A 19,707-nucleotide genomic window follows, 5' to 3' on the forward strand; every position below is an offset into this window, starting at 1 on the left:
CAGCGCCTTGTTTTCTCTTTCGTCCCATCCCATCCATCCCATCCCACCGGCCGCCATGGATCCACACCAGCAACGACGACGACGCCCAAGACTTGGAGTGGTTTCCATCCAAAGCTTCCACACCTGGTCGGATACCCCACCACACCCGTGGGCCTCAGCACCAACCTATTCCTACCGCCAACAACAACGGTTCTTGGCTCAAGAAATGAAACGAACTCCAAGTCCGAACCAGACATCTGGAGACCCTTTACCACTGGTACCGATGCGGTTTGCGACGCGTTTAAATTTATACTTGCTGGCTACCTAGGTACCCAGGTACTTAGATCATTAAAGGCCCAGTGAGACACTGCTGGATTCATCTCCATCTCAGGGGCCGCAATTCTGGGATACGAGTGTCCACAGAACCCAATCGGACAAGTATCTCGTCTTTGAAACTCAACACCTTGAGCATTCTTTTCAAGTGAGAGACTCATGCCGGCCCAAACGCGGCCGTGAGGGTGCAACCCTGATGCCGCCGCCACCGCCCGACTTCGACCCCTTTCCCCGGCGTCGGCCCGTTCTTCGCGGCGCGCGGTCGACGCCGAACCTGAGAGATCCGGTCGCCCCGTCGTTCCATGTCCCGCCACCAGCATATGATGAGTTTCCTGGCATTGACGCCGGGGGCAGGCTCAACGTCGTTCCCCCCAGCTTGAGCCCGGGGCCATCGTTTCCTGGGCCGCCTTCATGTGCAGACACCTTCCACGAGCCAAAGTATCGAGCCTACCGGCCTCCAGTTCCACCTGCACCTCAAGCTTCAGGGGCTGAACACCAACCTTCACAACCAACCGGCTTCCCTCCTCCGGTCAAGTCGAAAACATCCGCCGTCCCTTTCGGTTACGTCCCTCCACCACCGCCGCCATTCCCTCCCCCATCCGGGGCGGCGACGTTCCCCGTAACTGCACACCAACGCCCTCCAGCCTCCCCAGTCTTCGCGGGTCCACCCCCGGCAGAGACGTTCCCCTTGGCAGGGCCTCGTCCGCCAGTCTCGCCAGGTTATGCCCCCTCAGAGGCCCCGTCTGCGGACCCGCAGACAAGCGACAAGACCTTTTGGCAAACAGCCCTCGACGAGACCAAGTACTTTGCCGGAGGGCTAATCGCTCACCCTTTTGAGTACACCAAACACTTCGCCATCCTCCGCCACTCCACCGCCCTCGTCTGGTACCGTGGCCCCTCGACATCTGTCACAGTCACCATCTTCTCAGATGCGCCGCTGCCTCGCACGCGGACGGTATGGCTTCAACGAAAGGGTGTCTCCGGGAACATGGGCATGAACCTCAAGTCCCTGCTCGGCGCCAACGACTCCTGGCTCGACGTCACGCCATCGTCACAGGCCTCACCCGCAGACATGGCAGAAGGCGATGAGCGCGCATGCCAGCGCGACCTAAAAAAGTTCCTCAGGAAGGCGCCAAAGAACCTCAGCAGCCACGTGCCGAGGGAGACCCACGTCGTCCGTATACCGGCTGCAGCTGACGACGGGTACTTCCGCCTCGTCCTCTGCGCCGGCGGCGGCGACAACGGGAACACCAAGAGGAAGGTCCTCTGCCCCAGCCCGGTATTCCGCATCGCCAGCACGTCCACCGACGCGAGCGTCATGCGCGGGGCAAGCCTCGCCACCATGCCTCTCGAGCTCGGCATCAAGGCCGGCTCCATCGTGGCCACGACCGTCGCGAACAAGTACATCGGCCCCGCCGCCGCCGTCGTGCAGTCGCGCACCAAGAAGCTCCAGACGGCCAAGTTCGTCACGAGGCACGCCGCTCATATCGCCGGTGGGAAGTCCGCCATTGAGAAATCAGGAGTCAAGACTACTGTCGCGGAATATGAGGCACAGTACGCCACCGCGAGAAGCGGTGGGTACGCGCCGTGGCAGGACGGCGATGCCGGCTTCCAAGAGGCACCGCCTGACGTGATAGGCCCAGACTCGGGCCCTGTCGGCCCGTTCCCCATCAAATTCGACGGCAGGATCGTGCGCGGCACCGGGAGGGGCGGGATGGAGCTGGGGATCCCGACGGCGAATCTCAACGACATCCCCGAGGAGGTCAGGATGCGCATGCGGGGGGTCTACTTTGGCTGGGCACGCGTTGTCCCCAGGAGCGGACTCGAGCACATTTCTGCGGACTGGCACGAGAGCATCATCACGGTCGGGCCAGCGCCCTACGCCACCCCTCGCGTTGCCGCCAAGAACGTCGCTACCGTGCACGTCATCCACGAGTTTGGCGGCGCTCTGTTCCTGGAGACCAAGCTGAAGGTCTTGGTCATGGGCCAGCTGCGCCTGTCTACACCACCGGTCGGCTCAGATGAGGCCCTGCAGGCATACGGCGCGGATGTCTTGCTCGCCGTTGCGAGCTTGAGTCGGGACAACTGGGGCCCGGTTGAGACCAGGGAGCGGATGCGCACGATGAGGAGCGACATGAGCTTGGCGGATCGGTATCTTGAGACGAGGGAGAAGGTGCAGAAGCAGGTCGACCGGTTACCTGTTCATCTGGCTGGTGTCAGGACGGAGGGTGCGGCGTTGAGAGATCAAGCCTTTGGTAATGGTGGCATGTGGATTCCAAGATGAACACTGAAGTCTCGTGATGCACCTGCCATGAGTGTAATTTAATAGGTCTTGATCAGTAAGTATAGAGCTTTCAGCAGTGCCAGTAATTAGATAGACCTGGGGCATTAGTAACATCCTATCTGTTGTAATATTTCTTGTACGATGATATAGGTTCTACGGTTATCACGGTCAGAATCTGGGCATAATATAGCAATTGGAAAACTTAATATATTCTTAATCATCTCCCCCTTTTCCCATAAATTCAGTACTTCCATTTGCCTTTTTTAGAAATAAAGAAAAAAGAGAACAAGAGGCGGGGGGGGGGCCGTATCGTCGCGTCTCTCCGTCGACAGGGTGTAGTAATTCTAGCCAGTTCCATCAATTTGAACAACAAAGTACCAAAGAAATGCCAGCCTGTATTGTGTTCAACGTCGTGTGTTGATCTCCGTTCCCATTTCTGCGGTCAGTCTGTTTATTCGGTGTTCGGGTATTGCCGCGGTCCTGCGGTGACCGTCCGAGCTGTGGCCTGAAATCAACAACCCGTCTCACTCCCACTGAGAGCAGAAGGTACCTTAATAAAGACCGTCAGAGGAGAGAAATTGGTTCATGTTTCAGTACTAAGAGCTGTGTCTAAGTTTCAGGTGCATTTTCCGATAGGCAAGCCACTGAAGAAAAATGTGTGGAGGACGCGCCCCTAACCCTGGTTTCAGACCTAGTCCAAAGCGACTATAAAAGGCGTTATGAGGTTAAAAGGACCATTACTGAGAGACTTAGACCTTAGACAACTTAATTTACACCTTATAGACTAAATTATTATTTCTTTATAGTTATAAACCCGATATATATTAGGTAAATTTCTTTTATTAAAGCTTAAAATAGATAATATAAGGTGTAACTTATTTTACTTTATTTTTTATAAACTATTTTATACTATTATAAAAATAGTTTTAACTTTTAATTTAAATATTATTTATTAAAACTTTTATTTATTTTTTAAATAATATACTTTTTTTAAAGTATATTATTAGTTTAGATAATATTAGGCTTTTATAAACTTAAATAAACTTAAAGATAAAAGAATAAATATATCTTTTATATTAGAACTATTAAAATAAGCTATTATATATAAAAACCCTATAAAATATATTTTAAGGTAAAAATAAAATATAAGGCTTATTTTATAAATAATATATTTAAAAATAAGAAAATTAAGCCTTTATAGAAATCCTCTATAATAAAGGCTTTAAAAGCTATTTATAACTATAAAATATATTAATAAATAATATTTACTCTTAATTAAATATTAAAAGTATTAAAATTTTAGAAAATTTAAGATTAAATTTAAAAATAGTATTAAATAATATTTTATTAACTTATATAATAAAACTAATAGATTTAAACTTATTTTTAATTTATAAAGTTATTAAAAGATTAAAAATAATTTTATTTTTTAAAATTTAATAAAATTAATATTATATAATAAACTTATATATAATATTTATAAAAGCTTAAAAACTAATATTAAACCTATTTAATAATATTAAAATTATAATAAGATTTATTTATAAACTTATATTTATAAAATACCTAAAATTAATAATTTTTAAAAGTAAATAACTTTTATAAGTAATTTCTTTATAAATTATATTTAAATAAATTTAAATAAAATAATATCTTATTATTAAATAAAATACTTTTAGAAAACTTATTAAAATACTTAAAACCTATTTAAAATATTAAGTATTTTATTTTATATTAATAAGTAATTTAACTAACTTAAAACTTATTAATTTTTATTATATTAGTTAGAAATATAGTATTAACTTAAGTTATAAAGTTAAAAACTTTAATTTAAGTAACTTAAATAAGAAATTAAACTAAAAAAGAATTTTAAGTATCTCTATTAAACCTCTAAACATTTTAAGTACTATAAATAGGATTTAATTAATTATAGAACTTTAAAATATATTTATATAAAAAAGATTTACTTTTAAATAAAAAGATTTTAAATATTTAATATAAAGAGATTAAAGAGTATTTAAAGAATAAATTTAAATATTTAATTTTTAAATTTAAAAAATAAAAATATATTTAAAAAACTATACTAACTATAAAAATTAAAAATAATATTTTTCTTTACTTTATTTAAGGATATTTAAGTTTAAATAGAATTTAACTTTTATTATACCTCTTTTATATAAATAATATTAATATTTATATTTATTTTTATTATAAATTCTATTTATTTTTAACTTTAATTTATTTAAAGATATTTTAAATATATTTATTTTAGTTATTAAATATAAAATATATACTTTTATTAACCTTTTATAAGTTTTTATTAATAAGGCCTTATTAAAAATATATATAATCTTAAATAAAGTATTATATTTATTATATAAAAGTATAATTTTAAATAATTATAATATAATCTATTTAATTAACTTAATAAAGAAACTAAAATTAAAAGCTTTTACCCTAATTTAAAAATAATATTATTAAAATAAGTACTTTAACTCTTAAAATTAATAATTATAAAATATATTATTTAAAATAAATAATTTATAAAAATAAAAAATATATAAAAACTTATTATTAAAAATATAATAATTATAAAGAACTTTTATATAAATATAATATTAAAAGTACTTTTATAAAAAGTAAGTATTTAATATTATAAAAAATATAACTTTATACTATAAACCCTTTAAAAGTAGTATTATTATAATAAAATTTATTTAAAAATATAACTTAATTTTTATTAAATATAAATTACTTTCCTTTCTTTATTTCTAAACTATTATTATTATTAAAAGTAAGGTTAAAATAGTAAACTACTTAATATTTACTATAATATAAAAATACTCTTTTATTCTTTTAGAATAAACCTTTAAAATATAAAGATTTTATTTAACTTTAATATTTATATTTAGGTTACCTAAAAGTATAAATTTTAAAAACCTTTATTAAATAAAGTAAAGATATAAAAATCTTTAAAATTAAGTAAATTAATTATAAAGTTTACTTTAAAGTACTTACTATAAAGTATATATAAAAGCTTTATTAAAAATAGAAATTTAAGGTCCTTTTAAGGTTTTAAAATCTATTTATATATAATTAAACTTTAAATAAAACTTTATTTACCTTTATTATTTATAATAAATATAATAAAAGCTTTTATTTACCCTTTTATATTAAAATTTTAAAAAGAATATTTAAAGTAATATAATATTTTAAAATATATATTAAAAGATAATTTAACTTTATAATTTATAAAATATAGTAAAACATTAAAACTATAATTATTAATTAATTTATAAATACTAATTATATTAAATAAATTAAATAAACTAATATTAACCTTAAAATTATCCCTTTAAGAATATTAAAAGTAAATAAAAAAAAAAAAACTAAAAAGGCCTTAATTAAGAAGACCTTTACTTTTTTACTTAAAATAAACCTTTTATTAGAGCTATAATTAAAGACTATATTAACTATAGCCTTATTATATAATATATTTCCTCCTTTTTAAAAAAAAAGTAAGCTTTAAATATTATTTTATATAAATAGTTTAACTATTATTTTAAATAATATTAACCTCTTTAAATAAAAAATAAACTTTAAAACTTACTTTCTAACTAAAAATATTTATATTTATAAATACTAAGTATATACCTTTATAAAAGTATAAAAATAATATAAATAAATATTACTTAAAACCTATAAAAGGGCCTATATAAAATATTTTATAGAATATATAATATTAAATATATATAAAATATAAATTCTATTTATAAATAAATTATTTTTATAAAAATATAATATTTAAAGAAAACCTTTTATATAAATAAAATAAATAAACTAAAAAAGCCTTTAAGTTCTAAAAATAAAATAAATTTTAATTAAAATAATTACTTTTAAAAATACTAAATATAATATATATTATAATTAAACTAACCTTATAAAAATTTAAATAAAACTTAAATTAATAATTAAAAAAAGATAAAACTTAATAATTTAAATAAAAGTAGTACTCTTATAAAAGTATAAATAAATACTAAAAGGAATAACAAACTAAACTCACTATTTATTCAAGCTAATTCCAAAGAATAGTATATAAACCTCCCTACCCCTAAAAAAATACTAAAAGCCCCTAAAAAAAGTATATTATTTTAGGAGGAATTAGCCCCTAAAATAAAAGCTAATACTAAAAGTTTAAAAAACCTTAATTAAAAAATATACTACCCTAATAATAAAAAGAAAGCTAACTTTTAAATAAAAGAAAAAAAAACTAAAATTAAAATATAGAAAATAAAGCCTATATAAAAGTCTACTTAAATTTAGAAAAAATAAAACTAAGTTTAAAAACCTTTACTTCACTTTAAATTAATTTATATTATAAAACTTTAAAAATATATATATATAAAACTAATTTATACTAATATATATATTAAAATAACTTAAATACTATTATTAAAATATAAAATAAAATAAATAAATAAAACTATATATTATATCTTTATTATAACCCTTAAATACTATAAATTAAATAATAAAAGAAATAATAATCTTAATAAAACTAAATAATATATTAATAACCTCCCTTTAAAACTAACTTTATAAAATAAACTTAAAATAAACCCTTTAAAAATATATAACTTAAAGCTATATATTATAAATTTAAATTACTAATAAAACTAAATATATAAAAATAATTAAATAAAAAAGACTACTTTAAAATTACTCCCTTTAAAATAAATATATAAATATAAACTTAATAAAATAATTACTTAATTTTATTTAAAATATATATATATATTTAAAAGACCTTTAACTACTTTCTATAATTAAAAGTATATATATAACTATACTTATAATAAAAACTTTTAAATAATAATAACTATTACTACTTACTTTAATTTAAAGACTATATAATTAAATATAACTATTATATTCCTAAATACTAAAAAGAAAAGGTAAAAACCTATTTTTTATAAACTATTAAATAAATTTAAAAAAAATAAAAAATATATTAAGCTTAAAAAAGCCCTATATAAGCTAAAAGACTCTTTACTTCTTTAATATAAAGAATTTATATTAACTCTAATTAATTTTAATCTAAAACTATTCTTAAAAAAACCATACCTTTTTATAAATTTAAAAACTAATCTTATAATACTCTTTTATATAAATAATATCCTTATCTTATACCTAAAGGAGCAATAAACCAAATTTAAGCATATAAAGAACAAAATTAAAATATAATATAAAGTTAAGAACTAAAAACCAGTAAAATAGTTTCTAAATATATAAATACTTTAAAATAAAAATAAATAAATTATTACTTTAATTTATAACTTATATATTAAAAAATTATTTAAAAATTTAACTTATAAAACAACCCTAAGGTCTTCTTATATACTTTAATAATACTTAAAAACTTTAAACCTTTTAAAAATAAACCTTAAAAAGGAAATTAAAGTATACTAAAAATAAATAAAGTCTATATTATATATTACAATTATATTATACCTAAATATAACTTTTACTTATACTAAACTTTTAAAATACTTATAAATCCTAAACTAAAATACCTTAAAATAGTAAACTATATAATTAAATATTTATATATAACCTAATTTTAGAAATTTAATATAAAAATATAAAAATATAAACCTTAATAATTATTAAAAATACCTTATTTATAAATAATTAACTAAATTATAAATCCTTATAAAGGTATATTATAACCTTATTTAAAAACCTAATTTAATAAAAATAATAAAATAAATAACTATATTAACTTTAATTATAAAGTAAAACTATTAATTTTAAATTTACTATAAAAAGATAATAACTTTAAAAACTATTTAAAAATATTTAACTAAACCTAAATAAATTATAAATAATCTACTTAAATAATTAATAAATTATATAACTAATAATATATAAAACTAAAAGACTTAATATTAAACTATAATATATTAATATTTAATAAATATAACTTAAATAAAAATATAAATATAATAGCTTTAATATAATATACTTAAAAATATTAAAAATACCTATTAATAAACTTATTAAAATACTTTATATATTTATTTTAAATAATTTAAAGCTTACCTAAACTTAAAAATATATAAAAATAATAAAATAATAATTAATTTAAAAGAATTATAAAACTATATTTTAAGCTTTTAAAATATTTAAAAATCTAATTTCTAATTAAATTAAAACCTAATATACTTAAAAACCTATAATTAAAATACCTTTATTAAACTAAATTAACCCTTTTAATATATCTAATTTATATAAAATACTAAAAGTATAAATAAAACTAAAAACTATATTTAAAATATATACTCCTAATAATATTTAAAAATTAAAAAGGATATTTATTTTTAATAAGGCTTTTAAAGTTATAAAAAGCTTAGTTATAAAAGTTTTAACTTTATTATTAACCTTAATACTATTAATATACTTAAAAGATTCTAATTTAAATATTTAAAAATTAAAAGCCTTTTTAGCTTTAAAACTAATTATATTTTTTAAACTATATATAACCTTAAATATAATTTAAACCTTATTATAGATAGTTTTAAGCTTAATTCTTAAAACTATAATAATATTATTCTTTATAATAAAAATAAATACTTTATTAATTTTATTATAAGCTTTAATAACCTAAAATATAAAGATTTTTATAAGGGTATAAAAGGCTTATATTTATTATTACCTTTAAAATAATATAAATAATATATATTACTATTAAAATACTTAAAGTAATTAATTAAACCTTTAAAATAACTATAAAATAAAGAATTTATATAATAGATATAAAGAATCTTATATATATTATTCTTTATTATAATATTAAATTTAATATACTCTTATAACTAAACTTAATATACTTAATATAAATAATTTTAAACTACTTATTGCTTAATAATTTTAACTTATTAATTAGCTTTAACTATAATAAAAATATTAAATAAACTTAAAATATACTTTTAAATATATAAAATTATATACTCTTAAAAATAACTAATATAAACTTATTAATAATCTTTTAATATACTTAATAATAGAATACTTAAAAGATAACTTATTATTATTATTAATTATAGTATACTTTTTAAGGTACTTAAAGTAAGGAATAATAGAAACTAAAATAGGTTTTTTATACTTACTACCCTTAATAAAAGCTATAATAAATAAATTTAATAAAATTAATTTTAAAAGTATTTTAAAATAAAAATTAATATAAAATAACCTTAAAAATCTAAATTCAAGATTTATTTTAATAAAATAAAGTATACTATAATAATAAGGGTGCCTAAAAAAGGAAAATATAATAGTAAAGGAAGGAAAGAAGGTTAAAAATTAATCTATATAAATAGCAAAAGGTAAAAAGGCCAATATAAGGCCCGTATACATCCAGCAGGCAAATAAATAAAGTAACAATAAGCCTATAGTAGTAACTATTACTAAAGGAAGTATAGAGAATACACCCCTAACCCTGGTTTTAAACCTAGTCCAAAGCGACTACAAAAGGCATTACGAGGTTAGAAGGACCATTACTAAGAGACTTAGACCTTAGACAACTCAATTTACACCCTATAGACCAAATCGTTATTCCTCTACAAAATGCACCTGGACACAACTCCGAGCCCGTGGAGGAAGCAGAAAAGTCGCCAGACTCGCCGCACAGTAAATGGGAATAATCGTGGCGGCCATGAAACAGGCGATGTCAGTTTTGTTGCCGCTCAATGATTGTGCTTCAATTCCGGCGACGGAGATCCGAGATTCGGTACTTTGTCCGGGGAACCGGCGGACCCGACCCGGCAGACTATCTACCGGATTTCCGGCTTGGTCTCCACACGCAAGATGTTCGCCGACTTGAAGCAATCCACCTGTCCATATAATCATGTGTCCAGGACATGTCGTAGAATGGCGGTAACTCACAATTCTGGCCGTCTTGGCAGTCCTTTGCAGTGATTCCACCAGAGAAAATGACAATTCACCCGAAGCCGAGCAGTGGCCAGGGGGAAGAGGTGGAATTCCCCCATATCATCTGCCGCGGATCACCAAGAGAAGTTTGTCCCCATTGCCTCCTTGCCGACACACTGACGACTCAAATTTCGTAGATTGGCTACCACCATGGCCAGAATGCAGCCACCCAAATACGGTCAACTATTGCGTTTTACACCAAGGTGTTTGAAGGAAGCCTCAAGATTCCCTGGGAACGTGCTGTTGTCGTCGCAAAAAGGTTCTTGCCGATGCTGGAGAGCGAGGTACCGGAACTGGTCGAGGAGATGATAGGTGCGTGCTGCTCGCTGCTCTTGCGAGGCGACCCCCCATTGCTCTGTTCGTGACATCGGAGGCTAATAATATTGTCTTAGGCGTTGCCGAGGGCGCATCGCTCTCGTTGGAAGATATCTTGGTGTTGAATACGCGGAGTGAGATCATGTTTGGGAATGCGGGAGACGGATGTACGGCCTTTTCATGGAAGTCACCAACCACGTCAAGCTCCTGGCTGGCGCAGAATTGGGATGTGCGTCGCCTCCTGTTCCCCCGCCCCCATCCGAGAACGAGGCAACGGAGCTGACGAGGCCCGTAGTTCCACCTCTCCGCCCGCGAGAACCTCATAGCCCAAACCATCATCCGGTCGTCTGATGACGCCCCCGTCATTTCTCAAATCATCGAAGCCGGCATGCTCGGGAAGATCGGGCTCAATTCAGCCGGGGTGGGAGTAGGCCTCAACGCGATAGTAGCACCAGGGACCGATTTCAAGCGGTTGCCCGTCCACATCGCACTGCGCGCCGTCCTGGAGAACCGCTCTCGCCAGCAGGCTGTGGGATTTCTTGACCGGGTCGGTCTGGCGAGTGCATGTCACATTCTGGTGGCCGATGCCGCAAGTGGCGGCGTCGGCCTCGAGTTCAGTGCTGTGGATTGCGTGAGCTTGGAAATGGACGCGAGGGGGATCGTGACACACACGAACCACTTCCTGCGCCCGCATGCGAAGGGGCTGGTATCCCAGGTCAGCTTCGCGACCCAGATCCGGCTGAGCCGTGTTAATGAGCTCTTGCGGGAGGTACAGGGCCAGGAGGCGAACAGGGGTGTGGTCGAGGGGATCCTGGCGGACGAGCTGTACTGGCCCTATTCTATCAACAGGTCTGCGGGCAAGGAGACGCCCGCCGTGACGCTTTTCAGCATAGCGATGGACTTGGATAGGCGGGAGGCTACTGTGAAGATTGGCCGGCCTACTGAGCCCATTGCCGAGTTGGTCCTCACTCCTGGCTTGCTCGGATCCGAGTCCCGGACTTAGATCATCCATTGCATAATGTTATATTTGGATGCTGAAGTATACAACCCTACATTGTGTGTTCAGAGCGCAGGGATAGTGAATAATCCTTCACGTCTGAATTCGGGTCTTTGTCAGCATCTCTCGCGCCGGGCGGTCGAGTCCATCTTGATCCACAGGTATCATACGGGTAGATGTAGCCGATGACCCTTCATATAGGCGGGTGCCTATCAACCGGTCGATGAGAAATCAACCACGGCCAGGTTCTTCCAAATTTCTTCGCGGTGGACCGGGCCGCAATCGTCCCTCGGTCACGCAATGACGGTTGATTGATTCTCGTGCAAGTGGTTTCGTTTTTTCTCGTGCAACGAGGAGTAGCCACTATATGGATGAGGCACATATATATTATCATCGGATAAATGAGGGTATTCAATGACATCCAGATTAGTTCGCTACACCTAGTAACCTCTCATTCAAGAAGTTGCACATCGCATCCAACCCCTCCTTCGTAGCTTCCGCAAACGGGAAGGACAAGAACCCATGCGTGGCGTGCTTGACGATCCTCAACAATGCCTCGTTACCCGCCGCCGCCCATCGTCCCGCCATGATCAACGAGTCGTCCAGCAGCAGATCGTTGGTCCCGACCACGAAGACCGCAGGCGGCAAGCCACTGAGGTCAGACAATTTCTCGTAAACCGGCGAACACTCGGGCTGTTCAACGAGCGACTTGTCATTGCCAACGTAGGCGTCAACCAAAGCCTCCAAAAAGGTGCGGTCGATGGTGTCGTGCGTGTCCCGCAAACGCGCCGACGGCGTGAGAGACAAGTCATAGCATCCATAGGCCAAGAGCATGGCCCGAATGCTCCCGATCGCGACTTGATAACCGGCCGCATGCTCCCGGCGCAGCCTCATCAGGGCACAGAGCGCTAATCCGGCTCCCGCGCTGTCGCCGGCCAGGGCGAGCAGTTTGCCCCCGAGAGCCACCTCCCCCTCATCGGATACGGCGTATAGCAAAGCCGCGACGGAGTCCTCGATGGCCGCCGGGAAAGGATGCTCGGGCGCGAGACGGTAGCCGAGGCTGACGGCGCAGAGACCGCTCTCGTCGGCCAGGTGAGCAAGGAGCTTGTCTTGCGTCGCTTCGCTCTTCATGCACCATCCTCCGCCATGGATATGCAACAGTACGCCTCTGACCGGGCGGTGGGCCGGTACTATCCGTCGCAAGGGTAGGGGAGGCGTCCCAAAATACGTCGTAGTTGCCCGGTCGCTCAGCACCGGGGCCTTTGATGAGAATTGTCTCAGGTCGCGGATGGCATCGCTATCAAGCACAGCCGGTGGAGGGGGCCGCGCTGCAATGGCGTCGACAACGGCAGTTCGAGCCGCAGCTTCGGCGGGGGAAAGTGTGCTCGGGATGAATGTGGCTGTCACCATTTTTCATCGACGAAGGGGTCCAGTCTGGGGTTGTATTGTGGTTGTTCTAGAACCATCTTGGAGGATGGCTGCGCCTTTTAAGGGCAATAATAGTACGGAGTAAGTGGCTACGATAGTGCATGTAGGGTAGCAATGCACAGTACCGTTCCATAATATCTTTTCCGGGCTCACTACCACTCACCCCGGACCACATTTCCTCGTCCGTCTCACGGAATACGCCTCGTCTCACCCAATCGGAGGACCATGAAGGCAGCCACTACCGAGACCAGCCCGCTACCCATCAGTATCCACGACATGCCATACACTGCCGAACCCGAATCATCGCCATCGCCAGTTATGCCAAAAATGATGGTCCCCTCCAACGAAGCCAATATCTGCGGAGCCGCTATGAACACGTTGTGAATGCCGAGAACAGCACCTACCGTTCCACCATTGCCATTGCCGTGGTTCTCGCTCATCATTTTCACCTGCACGCTGATGAGGGCGAACGGGAGCCACTGCGTGACAGCCCAGCTGAATCCGATGAAGCCCACGGCCACGATCATGACTGTGGTTGACTCGGTTACCAGTAAGGTGTACAGACCTACACTGAACACGACCTGCGCTGTAAACCATGTATTGCGATGGGTAACCCATGAAAACAACCCTCCATGACGGCTGCGAGGACTGGATGAAATGCACGACAGCAGCTGGGGGAGGAACAAAGAGTTCAAGAGGGCGCTGACCGACAGGGTCAACAACGAAAGTGCTCCGTAGCGGTCAGCCGACGCGCTGAGGCTGGCAAGTTGAGCAGCAGAGAGATACGCATCTTGCGACACGATACTCGCAAGATCTAGAGAGATGATTAGAACATGCGTCCAAAAAAAAAAAAAAAAGGATCGCTGGGAATCCTGGAGAGGTTCATTTGCGGTCTGCACATACAAGATTTTCCCACGTAGCTACTAACGTACAGCAGAAACGGGAACCAGGCAAACCAGGAGAAGAATTGGACTGCATGTATGCGGTTGACCTGCGTCGGGAGTGTGCGGACCACATTCAACATTCCTCGGAGAAAGCCTGTGGAAGATGTCGGCTTCTCCGCGGCAGTATTGCTGCTCGAGATGGATGCCGAACTACTTGTTCCAAGGCAGGTGATGGTCGACGTGACGAAGAGCACAGCACACCCCAGAACGGCCAGGCACTTCAGTTGCGTGTTGCCAAAGAACGGCAGCAGAGGGGGCAAATCGACATAAGAGAACAGATACGAGCAGATGCTGGCCGTGTTGACTACGCGACTCGCCCATGCGTTCGCCCGTAACTGCGTACTCTGCGGACATTCGTCGACTATGAGTGCCCGCGCACCACTCTGAATAGCCTGGGCCGAGACGTTGATTGCCAGGATGGACAAGCCCGCCAGCACTTTGTTAGTCGCCCACGCAAAGCTCAAGAGGGATATTGCGAGTCCGATGCTACCCAAGATGATGAAGGGCTTCCTCTTTCCGATGGCGGTGGAGCAGTTATCGCTCCAGAATCCGAAGCAAGGTTGTAGAAGCGCTCCGCATATGGGCGGTGCCAACCAGATGAGCCCGACCAAGGGCGGACTAATCCCAAGATTGAGAAGATGGATCTAGAGCCCGGATTAGCTGGGCCCTCGAGCGGAAAGAGCAGAACCCTCACTTACCGTTCCGTTTGCAAACTGGATCGAGAACGCCATTTGCAATCTACACGATCCGGTCAGTGATATCGGACTTAGCTAAACCGAATTCGCATAAACACTTACCCCCCAATGCAAATCGTCAGCTTCAAAAGAGAAGCCCAGCTCATGTCATCCTCATCATCGTCCCGGATCGTGAGCTCATTGCTCAGCAGTGCCTTTTCGCATATCTCAACATCGGAATCCTCATCGTCTTCCTCCGACAAAGGAGATGAAGGGAATGCGTGCCGCAGTTCCCCCAGGTCGACACCTGCCCTCTCTTGGGAAAGGGAGAATCTAGGGACTGCACCTGTTGGCATTTTCAATTTGATGCTCAGTGTAGATGATGCTGATGTAGGCGCGAGATTCAACAGGTCGGTCAGCGGCCCTGCTAGTAATAGCTGACATCAAATATGGCCCCAAGAACTACTTATCTCGGTGATCCGTCCGTACTAGTTCTCTCGGAAGCCCAATCGGCAAATGACACCTGGGCAGCCTCGGATCCGGACAGAAGCTTTCCGAGCCCCAGCCTTGCCACCACCCACTCATCCGGATCGCCGGCTGCACTTGCTGACAGGTTAACCCCCTGTTTGGGACTAATGCATCATTCACTGCACAAGTGAATCGCCTGAATTTCGTTCACGGTACATCATAACCATGAGAAAAGTTTTCCCGTCCTTTTAGGACATTCATTGCCGTTCTAGCTGAGTAGAGGAACCCAAAGAATACAAATAGTCTACACTCATGGTATTAGTCAATGGCCATCACCAGTCATGAAAAGTCGAGGGTCCTTAGAAGTGGTTAATGACCAATTAATCTCTTCTCGACTAGCTAGAAACAACAATTCCAAAAGCAATCCAGCAATGACTTTGAGAATGGTAACTGGATCTTCCGTCGCATGCCTCCCTCGCTCAAAAGCAAACCATGGGTGAGAACCAGTGAATGGTAGATTTGGGCGTGGGAATGATCGCCGTTCCATTGACAGTAAAGGCATGAGCGTCCACAACGTCCAGACAGTGCACTAGGTGTTCGTCATCGAAATCCTTGGGGCACAGGCCCCATCCCCTCTTGTGCGCCCAGTAGAATCGCCGCAGCGTCAGAGCACAGTGGGCAAAGTGGTATCCCTCCCCAGTGGGGATAATCGTCCCGTAGTCTTCCGGGGGCGGGTAGCGCCCGTTTCCGAACAGCCGGGCCAGCTCGGGCACCTCCTCTTCGATCCACTTGAGCCTGGGCAGCTCTTCGGCGTCGTACTGGGTGGAGGGGACGAGGGCACCGATGTCGCTGCGCAGGTGCCACTCGTTGAGGTCGTGGGTGGAGGACCATTCGGACCAGTTGGCGGCCTGGAAGAAGTTGTCCTGGGCCGGCCGGTGGTATTTCGTGATCCTGTAGGAACCGAAACTGAGGAAGGCGGAGAGGCTCGCGGCGCTGAGACAGATCGCCAGTACCAGGCTCAGGAACAGGAACAACATCCGCGATCTCCGGCTCCTCGTCTTGGCCGGCGGCGCTGAACCCAGGAAACTGTAGGAGGAAGAGCCCCCGCGCGCCTTTCCGCCGGGAAGAATCGCTCTCGTGAAGCGTCCCCAGGCCGTCACCGGCTTGGGCGCGACGGAAAAGTCTTTGAGCAATCGCCGTTCTTCCAGGTCCTGCCGCGCGCGAAGCGAGATAGAATGGGTCCTCAAGAGCGCCGTGTTGATAATGCTCAGAACAACAACGTAACTCGAAGAGGGTATCGCACTCATATCATCCTTGGCATCCACCTGGCGGTCGGCCTCAAAACCCAGGACAATGGAGTTCTGAGCATGACAGTCGCTCTGGAAGACGGAATTGAGGAAGTCTGTAGCTGCTTCAACCGCATCCTCGACGGACGAGCTTGAGTACAGGGTGTCTAGGTCGCTTGTTCTTGCGGCCCAGAGCATCAGGGGGATGGATTTGTGGTCGTAACTTGCTTCCAGCATCAACTTTGTGACTTGGTCGGAGCTTTGACTGTTGGGGGTCTGCTGGACATCCTCGAAGAGGGTGTCAAGGGTGCAGGGGAGGTTCCTCGACGTCTTTTCCAAGCCTGAATCACCAGGAGACAGGATCTTCAGGGTGAGCATCGTGATAGCAGTCTAGTTAGGTGCAAGGGGAGAGTATTGTGGTCAGGCCTATGTTGTGCCTCCGCCCAGCATTGGACTTTTTGTTGAAGATTGGTAGCGGAGCTTCAGGAAACCTTCGTGTATTTGCGGAGCGAGGTATGCTGCCAATATCCATGAAGGGTGTGTTTTTGGGAGCCGATCGGTCCGGCGATTGCTCATTCACCACTGTAATCGTTCGGTTCGATTTCTACTTCCTCCCGTGTGTGGGGGGGGGGACCACTCTCGGAGTTCGGTAACAGTACCTCATGCACCTCGATGCAGTTTACTGGGTATTTAGCCGACTTGACTACGATGCAACTAAGAACCGAAGAGCACACTTAGGTTCACACCCGCTTAGCACGGAACAGATTGTTGACTTTTTTGAATCTAAATTATGCAAGTGTTCTAGTAAGTGATTTATGTTATAATCCGTGTTTGTATGCTTCTTGAGCAGAATGTAGAAAATCCCTTCCTACAGTTGTAAAAGCCCAGCGTAAAAATAAATAAATTGAGAATAGAAGAATTTTGTGACCTCGAATATGGCACGTGGTCCTTGTTCTAGTCATAGGTGGAGTAAATCAATATTGTAGCACACCAAACTTCCCAGAACTACATGGAGTCCTGTGTACGTCAAGGCTCTACGACTGAGAGCATAGAAATGATTAGAACATCCCATTACTCGGGGTTGAGGCTGTGGGCGAAAGAAAATCTGATCAATATCGTGCTGTGGGATTTCTTGCACATTTTAGGAGTGCCACGGCATCACTTTACTCAACCTAACTTAGACATCCCGTGAACAAAACTTCATGAACGGAACGATAGAGCCAGGGAAAGAGCTCAAGCCATGGACAGGATCAGTTAGGGAAAAGGTACTATTATCACTAAGGTAGCTAATAGTGGCTGGAAGCTGACCGTGGCACGCTGCCAACCACAAGTGAATATCTATAGTAACCTTGACAATTTCAGCCCGACCGTCTAACACTACCGTTAAATGATTGTCCAATAGCCCAGAATATCACCTCCACCAACAAGGGAAAGGGGCCACACGTGGCCAATTGGCATCGCCTTCCCTGACTAGATGCCTTGCTGGATAGGCCAACAAGAGAAAGAAGTAGCAGAAGACATGAGTCTGAGCGACTCATTGAAGTCTCTTGACTCGAGCAGTCTGTGGTCTCCAGCCATATGACCAGGTTGCGGAGCCTGTGGATGTCTTTGCAGGCTGGCCGCGTGGAAGAACCAAAATCTGGTCGATTTTGGGTCTGATGTTGGTCGCTAGATCTGATACTTCTTAAGCGCTGGTCTCGGGCTCGGAGACGATGATGTTGCGCTTGTTGGTCTCAGGCTCGGAGACGATGATATTGCGCTTGTTGGTCTCAGGCTCGGAGACGATGATGTTGCGCTTGGCCTCAGCAACTTCTGGCTCAGATACAATACAATGATGTTGCGCTTAGCCTCAGCAACTTCTGGCTCAGACACAATGATGTTGCGCTTGGCCTCGGCGGTCTCAGGCTCAGAAACAATAATGTTGCGCTTGGATTCAGCAACCTCAGGCTCAGAGACGATGATGTTACGCTTAGCCTCGGCAGCTTCTGGCTCAGAGACGATAATGTTACGCTTAGCGGCGACTGTCTCGGGCTCGGAAACAATAATGTTGCGCTTGGCCTCAGCAGCTTCAGGCTCAGAGACGATAATGTTACGCTTGCTGGCAACCTCGGGCTCGGAGACGATGATGTTGCGCTTGCTGGCAACCTCGGGCTCGGAGACGATGATATTGCGCTTGGCACTAGCAGTCTCGGGCTCAGACACAATAATGTTGCGCTTGTTTGCAGCCTCTGGCTCGGAGACGATGATGTTGCGCTTGTTGGCAGCCTCGGGCTCGGAGACGATGATGTTGCGCTTGTTGGTAGCCTCAGGCTCGGAGACAATGATGTTGCGCTTGTTGGCAGCCTCAGGCTCGGAGACAATGATGTTGCGCTTGTTGGCAGCCTCGGGCTCGGAAACAATGATGTTGCGAGCTGGGAGGACAGCGGCAGAGGCGAAGCTGGTGGCCAAGATGGCAGAAACGATAGCTTGAGTGAACTTCATGGTTCTGGTGTTGGTGATATTCTGGCTTGGAGAGCGTGAAAGAGGCTTTTGCAGTAGTACACTGTTGGACTGATCAAGTGGGCTGATTGTGGTCTGATCAAAATTCTGTAAACTCGTATGGTCGTCGTTATTAGTACTAATTTTGGACCTCCAGCTTCATGGGCATGGCTTCGGCAAGGCTTTCCGTGGGCTCGATGTCGTGCTCGGAAATGCCCTTGGCTCGGACAACCAGATGTCAAAAGAAGACAGAGGCAAGTCAGAACCGGTGAGATGCAACCTCTGGTCGGGGTGCAGATGGTTTCTCAGTTGCGTTACCGAAACAGAGCAAAGCTCGTCGGGATCGGTATTGAGATTTAGCCAGTCACCTGACAAATGTGCTTTGCCGATGGCTTCCCACGGTGCATTCCGCTCTCTAATACGATTTCGTACGAACCGCAATCCCTTCGGCTCGAGCCGAGGGTTTGTTGGTGTTGGATAGAGCACAGTGGAATCCTAAGCAGTGACCTCGTAGGTGGCAAACATGAGACCA

General features: G+C 40.3%; 4 protein-coding genes across 4 annotated transcripts; 2 read left to right on the forward strand and 2 right to left on the reverse strand.

Moving 5' to 3' along the window:
* The first annotated feature begins 69 nt into the window (after positions 1–69).
* On the forward strand, positions 70–2,724 carry KVR01_000650 (uncharacterized protein). Its single transcript, XM_044795039.1, has one exon. The coding sequence runs from the start codon at positions 509–511 to the stop codon at positions 2,594–2,596; it is 2,088 nt and encodes a 695-aa protein (XP_044650599.1). The 5' UTR covers positions 70–508; the 3' UTR covers positions 2,597–2,724.
* An 8,341-nt stretch (positions 2,725–11,065) lies between these two features.
* On the forward strand, positions 11,066–11,903 carry KVR01_000129 (uncharacterized protein; the record flags this gene model as incomplete). Its single annotated transcript, XM_044782796.1, has 2 exons — positions 11,066–11,129; positions 11,227–11,903. 2 exons carry the CDS (start codon positions 11,066–11,068, stop codon positions 11,901–11,903), a joined length of 741 nt encoding a protein of 246 aa, XP_044650078.1.
* Positions 11,904–15,409: 3,506 nt separating this feature from the next.
* Positions 15,410–17,075, reverse strand: KVR01_000571 (uncharacterized protein; the record flags this gene model as incomplete). Its single annotated transcript, XM_044786424.1, has 2 exons — positions 15,410–15,565; positions 15,903–17,075. The coding sequence occupies 2 exons, from the start codon at positions 17,073–17,075 to the stop codon at positions 15,410–15,412; spliced, it is 1,329 nt and encodes a 442-aa protein (XP_044650520.1).
* A 941-nt stretch (positions 17,076–18,016) lies between these two features.
* Positions 18,017–19,178, reverse strand: KVR01_000141 (uncharacterized protein; the record flags this gene model as incomplete). The annotated part of the gene is given in 2 exon segments (XM_044794256.1): positions 18,017–18,513; positions 18,528–19,178. The coding sequence occupies 2 exon segments, from the start codon at positions 19,176–19,178 to the stop codon at positions 18,382–18,384; spliced, it is 783 nt and encodes a 260-aa protein (XP_044650090.1). The 3' UTR covers positions 18,017–18,381.
* Between the last annotated feature and the right edge of the window lie 529 nt (positions 19,179–19,707).

Source organism: Diaporthe batatas, assembly GCF_019321695.1.
Source record: "Diaporthe batatas strain CRI 302-4 chromosome Unknown Contig00001, whole genome shotgun sequence".
Taxonomy (NCBI): Eukaryota; Fungi; Ascomycota; class Sordariomycetes; order Diaporthales; family Diaporthaceae; genus Diaporthe; species Diaporthe batatas.

Bases quoted from the DNA above. Each gene is read 5' to 3' on its own strand.
- KVR01_000650 (XM_044795039.1), top strand. From the start codon at position 509: ATGCCGCCGCCACCGCCCGACTTCGACCCCTTTCCCCGGCGTCGGCCC.